This window comes from Cherax quadricarinatus, chromosome 2, assembly GCF_038502225.1.
Source record: "Cherax quadricarinatus isolate ZL_2023a chromosome 2, ASM3850222v1, whole genome shotgun sequence".
Taxonomy (NCBI): Eukaryota; Metazoa; Arthropoda; class Malacostraca; order Decapoda; family Parastacidae; genus Cherax; species Cherax quadricarinatus.
Genome location: NC_091293.1, coordinates 602,359 through 619,323, shown reverse-complemented (window position 1 = coordinate 619,323; position 16,965 = coordinate 602,359). Strand labels below are relative to the sequence as shown.

Sequence of the window (16,965 nt, the reverse complement as noted above, 5' to 3'; positions counted from 1 at the left end):
CTTCCTGAAGGGATAAAAATACATGCAGCACTTTTGTTTCAGGTACATAAACACATTTCTGATCTTATATAACCTGTCGCTTCTGTCAGGCCTGGTTTTGTCTGAAAAGTGCAACATACGTAACAGTATCAGGAAACGATTGACACCTATAATGTCACTAAAACCTGGAGTTGAAATCAGGCATTCTGTTGCCCAGTATGTGGTGACAGTGTGCTTATACACATGTGGCATAAGCATTATTGTGGCAAAAAACAGGTACATCTCTGCCACAGTTGTCTCCTTCCACTTGTGCAGCTGTGATTTTGGTGAAAGAATTGTATTTGCCATGGTGTAATCACAGTATGTGTTTGTTTCCCTGACAATGATGTCCATCAGGGGTTCATCAAAGAATAACTCAAAGCAGTCCAGTTCACTGGCATTGTTCCCAAGTGGACAAGATGGCTTTATTCCACTTTGTGTTTCATCAAAGTCATGGGGACTGGGAACAAACTCGTCACCGTCCTGCCAATCCCAGATGCAGTCTGCTGGTGGGGTCTGGATATTGTACCGTGGTTGTGGTTGTGCAGGTTGTGGTTGTGCAGGTTGTGGTGGTGCAGGTTGTGGGAGTGTGGGGTAGGGTGAGGCTGGTTGTTGTGCTGCGTCAGCAGCGTGGGTAGTAGCATGGCCCGCTGATGGTGCCACATGGGCCGTGCCACCCTCACTATCACCACCACTGCCTCCTCCCTCACTGTCATCATTCATACCCATCGTTACAATATCGTCATCTTCACTATCAGGTCGTGGTGTAGGGCCACGGGATGTGCTCCCAGAGTTTCTCCTTCCCCTTGGAACAACATATGAAACACTACCAGATCGCATGATACGTCGTACATATTGCCGCTCCACTGGGGAATATTCACTCTCACTGTCAATAGAACTGCTTTCAATGACCTTGAAATCACTATCACTGCTATCATCTGGGTGTTGTACACGACCAAATAGTTTCCTCTTTCGTCCTGGTACAGGCGAACGTGAACGTGAACAAGCCGGCATAGCACCAGAGGTGGAAGGTTGTGGGTCATCTGGGTTTTCATCACTAATTACGTTATCCTGGGCACTTTTTTCGGTAACACTCACTTCAAAACCCTGGAATTCACTGTCACTGACATTTTCATCGCTGTTAGAGCTATCACTTGGGAACAAAAGACCTCCAATCCGCTGAGGAATGAGGAACTTCTTACCGAGAGGCATGGTGAAAATGGACTAACAACATGGCGTTCCCACAATGCACCACTGGGTCCCAGATTTTTTTCACAGGGTGCACACCGACCACTGAGATCCATTCTCTCTCGTGTAGGCCTACCAGGCCTTTGGCGCTTGATTTGAAGCCGCTAGAATTTGTGCGTATAAATACGTCAGAAACATTGGCTCGTAAGACGTATTTATACGTCGGACACAGTCAAAGGGTTAAGAATATCCATACTTGTTCATGTGCCTACTACATACACAGAACAATACACCCTTCACTCAAACTTCTCCTCACCACCCCTCAAGGAAGGTTCCTTGATGTTGGTGAGGGGCTCTTGATTTAGGGAATTCGATCTGTGCTCCAGTTCCCCGAATTAAGCCTGAATGTTTTCCCCATCCCCCCCCCCAGGCACTGTATAATCCTCTGGGTTTAGAGCTTCCTCCTTGATTATAATAATAATAATTTTCGTCACCAACTTAAACAGGACACATGACCATAACACAAGACACAGATCTCTTTTTGATATACCTCGTGTCCATATCACACTGTGTAAAAACTCTATGCACATAAAGGGCCTTAAAATATGGAATTCATTACCAGAAGAGCAAATGAGAGAGTGGGTGAGATGTTATCAACAAATTTTGTTGAAAATAAGAAAAAGTTTTGGAGTGAGATTAACAAGTTAAGAAAGCCTAGAGAACAAATGGATTTGTCAGTTAAAAATAGGAGAGAAGAGTTATTAAATGGAGAGTTAGAGGTATTGGGAAGATGGAGGGAATATTTTGAGGAATTGTTAAATGTTGATGAAGATAGGGAAGCTGTGATTTCGTGTATAGGGCAAGGAGGAATAACATCTTGTAGGAGTGAGGAAGAGCCAGTTGTGAGTGTGGGGGAAGTTCGTGAGGCAGTAGGTAAAATGAAAGGGGGTAAGGCAGCCGGGATTGATGGGATAAAGATAGAAATGTTAAAAGCAGGTGGGGATATAGTTTTGGAGTGGTTGGTGCAATTATTTAATAAATGTATGGAAGAGGGTAAGGTACCTAGGGATTGGCAGAGAGCATGCATAGTTCCTTTGTATAAAGGCAAAGGGGATAAAAGAGAGTGCAAAAATTATAGGGGGATAAGTCTGTTGAGTGTACCTGGTAAGGTGTATGGTAGAGTTATAATTGAAAGAATTAAGAGTAAGACGGAGAATAGGATAGCAGATGAACAAGGAGGCTTTAGGAAAGGTAGGGGGTGTGTGGACCAGGTGTTTACAGTGAAACATATAAGTGAACAGTATTTAGATAAGGCTAAAGAGGTCTTTGTGGCATTTATGGATTTGGAAAAGGCGTATGACAGGGTGGATAGGGGGGCAATGTGGCAGATGTTGCAAGTGTATGGTGTAGGAGGTAGGTTACTGAAAGCAGTGAAGAGTTTTTACGAGGATAGTGAGGCTCAAGTTAGAGTATGTAGGAAAGAGGGAAATTAATTCCCAGTAAAGGTAGGTCTAAGACATGGATGTGTGATGTCACCGTGGTTGCTCAATATATTTATAGATGGGGTTGTAAGAGAAGTAAATGCGAGGGTCTTGGCAAGAGGCGTGGAGTTAAAAGATAAAGAATCACACACAAAATGGGAGTTGTCACAGCTGCTCTTTGCTGATGACACTGTGCTCTTGGGAGATTCTGAAGAGAAGTTGCAGAGATTGGTGGATGAATTTGGTAGGGTGTGCAAAAGAAGAAAATTAAAGGTGAATACAGGGAAGAGTAAGGTTATGAGGATAACAAAAAGATTAGGTGATGAAAGATTGAATATCAGATTGGAGGGAGAGAGTATGGAGGAGGTGAACGTATTCAGATATTTGGGAGTGGACGTGTCAGCGGATGGGTCTATGAAAGATGAGGTGAATCATAGAATTGATGAGGGAAAAAGAGTGAGTGGTGCACTTAGGAGTCTGTGGAGACAAAGAACTTTGTCCTTGGAGGCAAAGAGGGGAATGTATGAGAGTATAGTTTTACCAACGCTCTTATATGGGTGTGAAGTGTGGGTGATGAATGTTGCAGCGAGGAGAAGGCTGGAGGCAGTGGAGATGTCATGTCTGAGAGCAATGTGTGGTGTGAATATAATGCAGAGAATTCGTAGTTCGGAAGTTAGGAGGAGGTGCGGGATTACCAAAACTGTTGTCCAGAGGGCTGAGGAAGGGTTGTTGAGGTGGTTCGGACATGTAGAGAGAATGGAGCGAAACAGAATGACTTCAAGAGTGTATCAGTCTGTAGTGGAAGGAAGGCGGGGTAGGGGTCGGCCTAGGAAGGGTTGGAGGGAGGGGGTAAAGGAGGTTTTGTGTGCGAGGGGCTTGGACTTCCAGCAGGCATGCGTGAGCGTGTTTGATAGGAGTGAATGGAGACAAATGGTTTTTAATACTTGACGTGCTGTTGGAGTGTGAGTAAAGTAACATTTATGAAGGGATTCAGGGAAACCGGCAGGCCGGACTTGAGTCCTGGAGATGGGAAGTACAGTGCCTGCACTCTGAAGGAGGGGTGTTAATGTTGCAGTTTAAAAACTGTAGTGTAAAGCACCCTTCTGGCAAGACAGTGATGGAGTGAATGATGGTGAAAGTTTTTCTTTTTCGGGCCACCCTGCCTTGGTGGGAATCGGCCAGTGTGATAATAAAAAAATAAAGATATTAAAGTAACCCAGTCTGAAAATCAGCTTAAGACTCTTCTCAAAAGCCACTTAATCACCCTAAACTAAACGCAGAATATTCAGTACATACATACTCACCTATGTACTCCCACATCATAACTTCAACAATCACTTTGAATCTTTTATCCATTGTTGACAGGAATATAACTGAACCATTGTTTTCACAAAAAGCATTTTAGACTATATGAATATATCCTTTGTCTTATACAAATTTAATTCACTTATAATTAATAATCTACTGTTCAACTATGAAATAATTACTGTCCTACTGATATACTACTATGATATAATCCTTAGTGTAAGTAATCTGTAAGTCAATAATGTTAAGTTGGCCCATAATGCCAAGGCATAATAGAGGCTCTCTTTGCATTGGAACCCACTATTGTAAATATAAAATCTCAATGTACTGTTTGCAAAGACATAAAATAAATAAATAAATAAATTAAGTCTTAGAATTAACGAAGATATTAGACAAGAGATAACCTGTAGTCATAATTGAAGTGTTACTTTGTACACAGAAAAAGAGGTTAATGTGAGTTTGTGTGACTGACTGAATGACTAACTTTCTGAGTGACTGACTTACTGAGTGACTTGACTGACTTACTGAGTGACTTGACTGCCTTACTGAATGACTTGATTTACTGAGTGACTTTACTGACTTACTGAATGACTTGACTGACTTACCGAATGACTTGACTGACTTATTGAATGACTTGACTGACTTATTGAATGACTTGACTGACTTACTGAATGACTTGACTGACTTACTGAATGATTTGGCTGACTTATTGACTGACTTGACTGACTTACTGAATGACTTGACTGACTTACTGAATGACCTGACTGACTTACTGAATGACTTGACTTACTGAATGACTTGACTGACTTACTGAATGACTTGACTGACTTACTGAATGACTTGACTGACTTACTGAGTGACTTGACTGTAATAATATTATATTATTATTATTGCTGAGAAGAAAAAGATAATGATTTCCATGGAATTAAAGCATGAATTCATAGATAAACAAGCGAGGTGTCCAGGTTTTGGGTTGAGGGGGAAGAGGGAGGGGGAAGCTGGCTCATAACTCAAATGTTGGTGCGTAACTCAAAGCAAAAAATTGACCCAGGGGTGGCTCGTATCTCAAAAAACTCGTAATTTGGGACACTCGTAAGTCAAGGTTCCACTGTATACAATAATCACTGCATAATAGAGAATATACAATAATTAGAAAGACTTTGAGCAAAACTTAAGGTTGGTATGAAGACCAAACCATACCCCGGCCGGGATTGAACCCGCAGTCAGAGTCTCAAAACTCCAGCCCGTCGCATTAGCCACTAGACCAGCTAGCCACAATAAGATTCATCCAACTAGGTGGTGCCTGTGCTAACCTTCCTATGGTGTAGAAATATACCTAGTTGGATGAATCTTATTGTGGCTAGCTGGTCTAGTGGCTAACGCGACGGGCTGGAGTTTTGAGACTCTGACCGCGGGTTCAATCCTGGCCGGGGTATGGTTTGTTTGCAATCGTGTCATTACGATTTCTTGAGTCATGAAGACCAACACAGTTTTATTTTTTAAAGATCTCTATACAATGTATCACTGTAATAATAAGTTAAAAAAAAGAGATCCATACTGTAAGATAATTTATAAAATAATAAAATAAAACAATTTTTAATGGTCTAGTTATAGAAGAATGAGTGGAAGTAATTGATGAGCTAACAACATAAGTTATCTGAAGTGTATTCCAACAAACATGTATATATAAGAATTACAATAATTATTCTTTAGTATAAGTCTTGGTAGAACAGCAATGTCTGAATAAATGAAATTGAAACATGATACAATATACAGGGGTAGGAAAAAAATAAAAAGGAAAAACAAGGCACACAAGACGATGAAAACTGGATCAGAGCTTGAGCAGCGGGTTTCCAGATGACTCAAGAAATCATAACATGACTGTCATGGGTTTAAGTCCCACCCGTTCTGTGGTTTGGTTTCAAGATGAGTTTTTAAGCACAGAATATTCTGACATGAAGCACATTAATTAAGGTAAGTTTCACTTACATTTGTCAAAAAATACCAGGAAAATTACAGAATTTTTTTTCAACATACCAGCCATCTCCTGCCAAGGCAGAGTGACCTAAAAAAATTTATACAGAGGGGGTTACTAGTCCCCTACTCCTGGCATTTTAGTCGCCTCTTAAGACACAATGGCAAAATATACAGAATTATATATATTAATACATCAAGTGTATAGGAGAGTATATAGAATAAACCCAGTGATAAGAAGCAATACAACAAGTATAGCTAGAGAAAAGAGGCATTAATATGAATGTTATGTTGCATTATCTTAATGTATCAAAGGTTGAAGGGAGAGGGTATAAAGGAGGTTTTTGTGCACGAGGGACTTAAGACATCCAGCAAGTGTGCGTGAGCGTGTCAGATAGGAGTGAATGGAGACAAGTGGTTCTATGAACTGACGTGCTGTTGGAGTGTGAGCAAGGTAACATATATGATGGGATTCAGGGAAACCGGTTAGCCAGATTTGAGCCCTGGAGGTGGGAAGTACAGTACCTGCTCTCTGAAGGAGGGGTGGAGATATTTGCAGTTACTGAACTGTAGTATCAGGGCACCTCTGGCAAGACAGTGATGGAGTGAGTGACAATGAAAATGTTTCTAATTTTTTTTTTTTTTTTTTTTGGTAACCCTGCCTCAGTGGGAGATGGCCAATGTATTAATAAAAAAAAAAAGAGAAGAAGAAAAACTTTATAAAACTGGGTTGCTTAAATGTGCGTGGATGTAGTGCGGATGACAAGAAACAGATGATTGCTGATGTTATGAATGAAAAGAAGTTGGATGTCCTGGCCCTAAGCGAAACAAAGCTGAAGGGGGTAGGAGAGTTTCAGTGGGGGGAAATAAATGGGATTAAATCTGGAGTATCTGAGAGAGTTAGAGCAAAGGAAGGGGTAGCAGTAATGTTAAATGATCAGTTATGGAAGGAGAAAAGAGAATATGAATGTGTAAATTCAAGAATTATGTGGATTAAAGTAAAGGTTGGATGCGAGAAGTGGGTCATAATAAGCGTGTATGCACCTGGAGAAGAGAGGAATGCAGAGGAGAGAGAGAGATTTTGGGAGATGTTAAGTGAATGTATAGGAGCCTTTGAACCAAGTGAGAGAGTAATTGTGGTAGGGGACTTGAATGCTAAAGTAGGAGAAACTTTTAGAGAGGGTGTGGTAGGTAAGTTTGGGGTGCCAGGTGTAAATGATAATGGGAGCCCTTTGATTGAACTTTGTATAGAAAGGGGTTTAGTTATAGGTAATACATATTTTAAGAAAAAGAGGATAAATAAGTATACACGATATGATGTAGGGCGAAATGACAGTAGTTTGTTGGATTATGTATTGGTAGATAAAAGACTGTTGAGTAGACTTCAGGATGTACATGTTTATAGAGGGGCCACAGATATATCAGATCACTTTCTAGTTGTAGCTACACTGAGAGTAAAAGGTAGATGGGATACAAGGAGAATAGAAGCATCAGGGAAGAGAGAGGTGAAGGTTTATAAACTAAAAGAGGAGGCAGTTAGGGTAAGATATAAACAGCTATTGGAGGATAGATGGGCTAATGAGAGCATAGGCAATGGGGTCGAAGAGGTATGGGGTAGGTTTAAAAATGTAGTGTTAGAGTGTTCAGCAGAAGTTTGTGGTTACAGGAAAGTGGGTGCAGGAGGGAAGAGGAGCGATTGGTGGAATGATGATGTAAAGAGAGTAGTAAGGGAGAAAAAGTTAGCATATGAGAAGTTTTTACAAAGTAGAAGTGATGCAAGGAGGGAAGAGTATATGGAGAAAAAGAGAGAAGTTAAGAGAGTGGTGAAGCAATGTAAAAAGAGAGCAAATGAGAGAGTGGGTGAGATGTTATCAACAAATTTTGTTGAAAATAAGAAAAAGTTTTGGAGTGAGATTAACAAGTTAAGAAAGCCTAGAGAACAAATGGATTTGTCAGTTAAAAATAGGAGAGGAGAGTTATTAAATGGAGAGTTAGAGGTATTGGGAAGATGGAAGGAATATTTTGAGGAATTGTTAAATGTTGATGAAGATAGGGAAGCTGTGATTTCGTGTATAGGGCAAGGAGGAATAACATCTTGTAGGAGTGAGGAAGAGCCAGTTGTGAGTGTGGGGGAAGTTCGTGAGGCAGTAGGTAAAATGAAGGGGGGTAAGGCAGCCGGGATTGATGGGATAAAGATAGAAATGTTAAAAGCAGGTGGGGATATAGTTTTGGAGTGGTTGGTGCAATTATTTAATAAATGTATGGAAGAAGGTAAGGTACCTAGGGATTGGCAGAGAGCATGCATAGTTCCTTTGTATAAAGGCAAAGGGGATAAAAGAGAGTGCAAAAATTATAGGGGGATAAGTCTGTTGAGTGTACCTGGTAAAGTGTATGGTAGAGTTATAATTGAAAGAATTAAGAGTAAGACGGAGAATAGGATAGCAGATGAACAAGGAGGCTTTAGGAAAGGTAGGGGGTGTGTGGACCAGGTGTTTACAGTGAAACATATAAGTGAACAGTATTTAGATAAGGCTAAAGAGGTCTTTGTGGCATTTATGGATTTGGAAAAGGCGTATGACAGGGTGGATAGGGGGGCAATGTGGCAGATGTTGCAAGTGTATGGTGTAGGAGGTAGGTTACTGAAAGCAGTGAAGAGTTTTTACGAGGATAGTGAGGCTCAAGTTAGAGTATGTAGGAAAGAGGGAAATTTTTTCCCAGTAAAAGTAGGCCTTAGACAAGGATGTGTGATGTCACCGTGGTTGTTTAATATATTTATAGATGGGGTTGTAAGAGAAGTAAATGCGAGGGTCTTGGCAAGAGGCGTGGAGTTAAAAGATAAAGAATCACACACAAAGTGGGAGTTGTCACAGCTGCTCTTTGCTGATGACACTGTGCTCTTGGGAGATTCTGAAGAGAAGTTGCAGAGATTGGTGGATGAATTTGGTAGGGTGTGCAAAAGAAGAAAATTAAAGGTGAATACAGGAAAGAGTAAGGTTATGAGGATAACAAAAAGATTAGGTGATGAAAGATTGAATATCAGATTGGAGGGAGAGAGTATGGAGGAGGTGAACGTATTCAGATATTTGGGAGTGGACGTGTCAGCAGATGGGTCTATGAAAGATGAGGTGAATCATAGAATTGATGAGGGAAAAAGAGTGAGTGGTGCACTTAGGAGTCTGTGGAGACAAAGAACTTTGTCCTTGGAGGCAAAGAGGGGAATGTATGAGAGTATAGTTTTACCAACGCTCTTATATGGGTGTGAAGCGTGGGTGATGAATGTTGCAGCGAGGAGAAGGCTGGAGGCAGTGGAGATGTCATGTCTGAGGGCAATGTGTGGTGTGAATATAATGCAGAGAATTCGTAGTTTGGAAGTTAGGAGGAGGTGCGGGATTACCAAAACTGTTGTCCAGAGGGCTGAGGAAGGGTTGTTGAGGTGGTTCGGACATGTAGAGAGAATGGAGCGAAACAGAATGACTTCAAGAGTGTATCAGTCTGTAGTGGAAGGAAGGCGGGGTAGGGGTCGGCCTAGGAAGGGTTGGATGGAGGGGGTAAAGGAGGTTTTGTGTGCGAGGGGCTTGGACATCCAGCAGGCATGCGTGAGCGTGTTTGATAGGAGTGAATGGAGACAAATGGTTTTTAATACTTGACGTGCTGTTGGAGTGTGAGCAAAGTAACATTTATGAAGGGATTCAGGGAAACCGGCAGGCCGGACTTGAGTCCTGGAGATGGGAAGTACAGTGCCTGCACTCTGAAGGAGGGGTGTTAATGTTGCAGTTTAAAAACTGTAGTGTAAAGCACCCTTCTGGCAAGACAGTGATGGAGTGAATGATGGTGAAAGTTTTTCTTTTTCGGGCCACCCTGCCTTGGTGGGAATCGGCCGGTGTGATAATAATAAAAATAATAATCTTGACTTAGGTAACAGTGTAGCAAAACATGTAACTTTCTTCTTTCTTTCAATGCACCAGCCGTATCCCACTGAGGTGGGGTGGCCCAAAAGAAAAAACAAAAGCTTCTCCTTTTAAATTTAGTAATATATACAGGAGAAGGGGTTACTAGCCCCTTGCTCCCGGCATTTTAGTCGCCTCCTATGACAAGCATAGGTTACGGAGGAAGAATTCTGTTCCACTTCCCCATGGAGATAAGAGTAAACAAACAAGAACAAGAACTAGAAAGAAAATAGCAGAAAGCCCAGAGGGGTGTGCATATATATGCTTGTACATGAATGTGTAGTGTGACCTAAGTGTAAGTAGAAGTAGCAAGACGTACCTGAAATCTTGCATGTTTCTTCTTCTTTCAACACACTGGCCGTATCCCACCGAGGCGGGGTGGCCAAAGAGGAAAAACGAAAGTTTCTCCTTTTACATTTAGTAATATATACAGGAGAAGGGGTTACTAGTCCCTTGCTCCCGGCATTTCAGTCGCCTCTTACAACACGCATGGCTTACGGAGGAAGAATTCTGTTCCACTTCCCCATGGAGGTAAGAGGAAATAAACAAGAACAAGAAGTAGAAAGAAAATAGAAGAAAACCCAGAGGGGTGTGTATATATATGCTTGTGCATGTATGTGTAGTGTGACCTAAGTGTAAGCAGAAGTAGCAAGACATACATCAAAGAGTGATCTGTGCCTTGTGTTCTGGTCATGTGTTCTGTTGAGGTTGGTAAGGAGACGTTTGAGGGGAGGGTATATGTCAGAGTTAAGTGTTCTATGAATGTAGTAGGTGCAGTAATAAGTATGGATGTTTTGTATGGTGAGTAGGTTTAGAGTTTTGAATATTGGTGGAGTGTGCTGCCTGTAGTGGGAATTTGTTATCATTCTGACTGCAGCCTTTTGTTGGGTAATTAATGGTCTGAGATGGTTTATTGTTGCTGAGCCCCATGCACAAATTCCATAGGTGAGATAGGGGTAAATAAGTGAGTGATATAGGGCCAGGAGGGCTGACTGTGGAACATAGTACCGTATCTTCGATAGTATGCCTATGGTCTTGGAAATTTTTTTGGAAATTTGTTGTATATGTGTTTGAAATTTGAGTCTATTATCAAGGTGGATTCCTAAAAATTTTCCCTCTGTGAATTTTGTGATAGGCGATCCGTTTATCATTATGTTAAGAGGGACGTCTGTAGCTCTGTTACCAAGCTGAATGAAGTAGGTTTTGTCAATGTTTAGAGTAAGTTTGTTAGTACTCATCCAGGTAGATATTTTTTGTAATTCAGTATTTACAGTATTGGCTAGCGTGACTGGGCTCGGGTGAGAGAAGACGTATGTAGTGTCATCTGAAAATAGTGTGGGTTTGAGTAGTTGCGATGCATTTGGTAGGTCATTTATGTATATGAGAAAGAGTAGAGGGCCTAGGACACTTCCCTGTGGGACACCAACTGTAATTGGCTGTGCGGAAGAATTTGCCCCGTTTGTGTACACATATTGGCTTCTGTTGCTGAGGTATGACTTTAGGTAGTTGAGGGAGTGCCCTCTTATACCATAGTGCGACAATTTTATATGGAGCAAGTCATGGTCAGCTGTATCAAAAGTTTTACGCAAGTCAATGAAGATCCCCAGTGGGACTTCTTTTTTCTCTATTGCAGTATATATGTGTTCTAGCATGTGTATATTAGCATCATTAGTATTTTTATTAGGCCTGAACCCAAAGTGACAGGGGTTGAGTATGTAGTGCGAGATGAGGTAGGAATAGATTCGCTTATGAATTAATTTTTCTAAGATTTTAGAGAGAGGGTGTAAGTTGAATATTGGCCTATTGTTATTCAAGTCTGTTTGGTCTCCTCCTTTATGGATCGGGGTGACTCTTGCTATTTTGAGAACTGTAGGGAAGGTAGAGGATTCTATGGATTTGTTAAAGAGTGTTGCAGTGATTGGTGATAGTACTTGTGACGCTTTTTTGTATATAAAGGGTGGTAAGGTATTTAAATCTCCTGCCTTGTTTTTTAGTGTATTGATAATAAGGGAGACTTTGTATGGGTTAGTCGGAGCTAGGAACAGCATGTTCGGGTAGCTCTAACTTGCCTTTATTGTCTAAAATCCTTGCAAAAATATAAATAAACAAATATGCAGTTTCATAAATGAACACAATATCTTTAACCCATGTTAGTCTGTCTTCAGGCTGGGATGGAGTACTGATGATGCAATAATATAAATGCTTGGCTTAATTTGTTCCTCTCTTGAAAATATTAAATATCCATTTGGACATCTTTTTTGACTTAAAGTAAGTCTTCAATACAACTTCTGCAACTCAAATCAGAGCATCATGGATTAACAGGACATGCTCTCTCATATGACATCTTACTTGAGAGATAGACATCAACATTTTTTTTTCAACGAACCAGCTGTATGCCATCATGGCAGGGTGACCTCAAAAAAAAATGAAAGGTTTAAAAAGAAAAACTTTAATTTTTCTTTGTAAATTTAATAATTTACACAGGAGAAGGGGTAACTAGCCCTTTGTTTCCGGCATTTTAGTTGGCTCTTACGACACGCGTGACTTATGGAGGAAAAAATTCCATTCCACATCCCATGGAGAAGACATCAACATGTGACCATTAATGACTTTCTTCAGCCATCCAGTCAATTAAAATAGTTGTTCCACAAGACAATGTCCTGGGTACATCAAAGTTACCTTCATACAACCAATTTAGAGTCTGAATGAGATAGAGTTAAAGTGTATAGGCTAGTGTAATTATTGAAGAAAACATTTAAATTAGAATTCAAGGCATGACTTACTCTTGTGGTGTAGGGCAACATGACCAATACGCACATTCTGGTCAGGGATAGCAAGGAAGGCACAGGAAGTGTTATCAAGCACAACTTCCACTGGTGTATATGCTGTAATGTTACACCGCACTAAATCTCTCACATTTATCAAAACTATGCGGTAGTGAAGACTTCCAAAAATCTTCTTAAGCCACTCTGAAAAATAGTAATGAATGTATATAAATTTCTAACCAATATCTATGCTCTGCATTTTTCTGAATATATTTTACCCCTTTCAAATTTCCCTCTTTGTCATTTTAGTAATAGACAGAGAAGACAACATTACTATCCCCTTGCTGCCCACACTTTAGTGACATTCCACAACATGAACTGCTTACTGGGAAAGGGTTCTAACTTGCTTCCACATGGAAGTGCAGGAAACACTACAAAGGCAAGAATTATTAAGAAATTAGATGAATGTGTATAAACACATACATGCACAAAGAAAAAAATGGAACACTATTCAAATAACCCACACACAGGAGAAACTTATGACAATGTTTTGGTCCAACTGTAGCCATTAACTAGTTATATAATTGCATGTGTGTAGTGTGTACTGGTTGAAGAAGTCATAATAGCAAAATTTACCCTTCATTTTATGTTCTCACAAAACAGAAGGGAAAGGAACCAGTACTTCTTCCAGTATGTAAAATACTTAGAGATTTTCATTTCTCACTCACAGGGCAGGACAGCAACACCTCCCAGGGTAGTTGCTGTTTTGTCTGTCAACTTGTTTCAAGATAGCTGTTGAATAAATGGGAAAGTGGAAAAGAATTCTTCCTCCATAAGCTGTGTGTGTCATAAGAGACAGCTAAATTACCGGAAGCAAAGGGCCAGTAACCCTTTCTGTATAAGTTACTAAATTTAAAAAAAGAAACTTTCATTTTTCTTTTTAGATCACACTACCTCAGTGGGATTACCTGGAGTTTACCTGGAGAGAGTTCCGGGGGTCAACGCCCCCGCGGCCCGGTCTGTGACCAGGCCTCCTGGTGGATCAGAGCCTGATCAACCAGGCTGTTACTGCTGGCTGCACGCAATCCAACATACGAGCCACAGCCCGGCTGGTCAGGTACCGACTTTAGGTGCTTGTCCAGTGCCAGCTTGAAGACTGCCAGGGGTCTATTGGTAATCCCCCTTATGTATGCTGGGAGGCAGTTGAACAGTCTTGGGCTGCTGACACTTATTGTATTGTCTCTTAACATGCTAGTGACACCCCTGCTTTTCACTGGGGGGATGTTGCATCGTCTGCCAAGTCTTTTGCTTTTGTTGTGAGTGATTTTCGTGTGCAAGTTCGGTACTAGTCCCTCTAGGATTTTCCAGGTGTATATAATCATGTATCTCTCTCACCTGCGTTCCAGGGAATACAGGTTCAGGAACTTTAAGCGCTCCCAGTAATTGAGGTGTTTTATCTCCATTATGCGCGCTGTGAAGGTTCTCTGTACATTTTCTAGGTCAGCAATTTCACCTGCCTTGAAAGGTGCTGTTAGTGTGCAGCAATATTCCAGCCAAGATAGAACAAGCGACCTGAAGAGTGCCGTCATGGGCTTGGCATCCCTAGTTTTGAAGGTTCTCATTATCCATCCTGTCATTTTTCTAGCAGCTGCAATTGATATACAGTGGACCCCCGGTTAACGATACTTTTTCACTCCAGAAGTATGTTCAGGTGCCAGTACTGACTGAATTTGTTCCCATAAGAAATATTGTGAAGTAGATTAGTCCATTTCAGACCCCCAAACATACACGAACAAACGCACTTACATAAATACACTTACATAATTTGTCACATTCGGAGGTAATCGTTATGCGGGGGTCCACTGTAATGTTATGGTCCTTGAAGGTGAGATCCTCCGACATGATCACTCCCAGGTCTTTGACGTTTGTTTTTCGCTCTATTTTGTGGCCGGAATTTGTTTTGTACTCTGATGAAGATTTAATTTCCTCGTGTTTACCATATCTGAGTAATTGAAATTTCTCATCGTTGAACTTCATATTGTTTTCTGCAGCCCATTGAAAGATTTGGTTGATGTCCACCTGGAGCCTTGCAGTGTCTGCAATGGAAGACACTGTCATGCAGATTCGGGTGTCATCTGCAAAGGAAGACACGGTGCTGTGGCTGACATCCTTGTCTATGTCAGATATGAGGATGAGAAACAAGATGGGAGCGAGTACTGTGCCTTGTGGAACAGAGCTTTTCACCGTAGCCACCTTGGACTTTACTCTGTTGACTACTACTCTTTGTGTTCTGTTTGTGAGGAAATTATAGATCCATCTACCAACTTTTCCTGTTATTCCTTTAGCACGCATTTTGTGCGCTATTACGCCATGGTCACACTTGTCGAAGGCTTTTGCAAAATCTGGATATATTACATCTGCATTCTTTTTGTCTTCTAGTGCATCTAGGACCTTGTCGTAGTGATCCAATAGTTGAGACAGACAGGAGCGACCTGCTCTAAACCCATGTTACCCTGGGTTGTGTAATTGATGGGTTTCTAGATGGGTGGCAATCTTGCTTCTTAGGACCCTTTCAAAGATTTTTATGATATGGGATGTTAGTGCTATTGGTCGGTAGTTCTTTGCTATTGCTTTACTGCCCCCTTTGTGGAGTGGGGCTATGTCTGTTGTTTTTAGTAACTGTGGGACGACCCCCATGTCTGATGAAAAAAAAGAAAACTTTATTGTTTTTCACATTTACATAACACTGCACCAGTAATATACAGCCGGCATTTTGAAAAAAGAATATTTCCCGTTTTGTGCTGCACTACCAGGGATCAAGTAGGATCAGAGGACAGGAGGGGCACAAAGATTGAGGCCAGGAAAGGCCTTAACTTTTGCACAATTCTTTTTCTGTCACATAAACATGCTAGATAACAGGGATATCTTGCTACTCCTACTTACACTTTGGTCACACTTCACAGACACGCACATGCATATATACAGTAAGGCCCCACCTTACGGCGTTTCGACTTATGGCATTCCGCTCATACGGCGATGTCAAATTATGACCAAAATTTGCTATACGGCAAGCGGTCTTTCAAATACGGCGCCCCCCACCAAGTTTGTTTGCATTTTCCCAGACCACATCTATTATGTCAGGAAACTTTCCAAAATTTCAAGTGTTTTAAAGTTACTGCATATTTTATATGTACTCTGATAATTATACTTATGTGTACCTGTACCTAAATATACTTACACATTGTGCTGGTGTGCAGGAACACATTAAAATCGCTAAGTCTCTCTCCACTCATGGCGCCAATACTACGTAATAATAATCACTCTTGGGCACATTAAATGTCATATTTTACATCAATATAGGCATTTTCATTAATCCATCTATGATATTTTCCTCAAAATTATATATGAAACCCATTACATAGCATATAAACATGATACATACACTCACAGAATAAAAATTGATGTAAATATGAGATTTGTTTACAAAGCAGCTGTGTAGATAGTGTCGGAAGAATTACGTTTTCTCTAGTCAAACTGGAGGATACCTGTAGAAAAATATTCTTTTTGTATTCCTTTACTCTATATATAGCAACTCACGACCCTTGTGGGTTTAGTGCTTTTCATAATAATAATAATAATAATAATAATAATAATAATAATATTGGGCTTGAACTTCCAGCAGGCATGCGTGAGCATGTTTGATAGGAGTGAATGGAGACAAATGGTTTTTAATACTTGACGTGCTGTTGGAGTGTGAGCAAAGTAACATTTATGAAGGGGTTCAGGGAAACCGGCAGGTCGGACTTGAGTCCTGGAGATGGGAAGTACAGTGCCTGCACTCTGAAGGAGGGGTGTTAATGTTGCAGTTTAAAAACTATAGTGTAAAGCACCCTTCTGGCAAGACAGTGGTGGAGTGAATGATGGTGAAAGTTTTTCTTTTTTGGGCCACCCTGCCTTGGTGGGAATCGGCCAGTGTGATAATAAAAAAAAAATATTAATATTATTATCTTCATTCACTCTAAAAATGGTGTGTTGCTGTTTGTTTATTCTGAACTAACTTGTACAACTTGTACACAATGTAAGAGTATTTGTATTGTGAGGTAATTAATATTATTATGTTTTTTTTTTTTTCAACAAGTCGGCCGTCTCCCACCGAGGCAGGGTGACCCCAAAAAAGAAAGAAAATCCCCAAAAAGAAATTACTTTCATCATCATTCAACACTTTCACCACACTCATACATTATCACTGTTTTTGCAGAGGTGCTCAGAATGCAACAGTCTAGAAGC

At 40.7% G+C, this 16,965-nt stretch overlaps 1 protein-coding gene across 3 annotated transcripts in view; it reads right to left on the bottom strand.

Moving 5' to 3' along the window:
- Positions 1-16,965, bottom strand: part of LOC128703497 (ATPase family gene 2 protein homolog A) — a 197,434-nt gene that overhangs the window by 155,400 nt on the left and 25,069 nt on the right. For all 3 annotated transcript variants that reach the window (XM_070087022.1, XM_070087027.1, XM_070087035.1), the window contains one exon: positions 12,697-12,882. In XM_070087022.1, the coding sequence (XP_069943123.1) occupies positions 12,697-12,882 (186 nt within the window). The remainder of the gene's footprint in view (positions 1-12,696; positions 12,883-16,965) is intronic.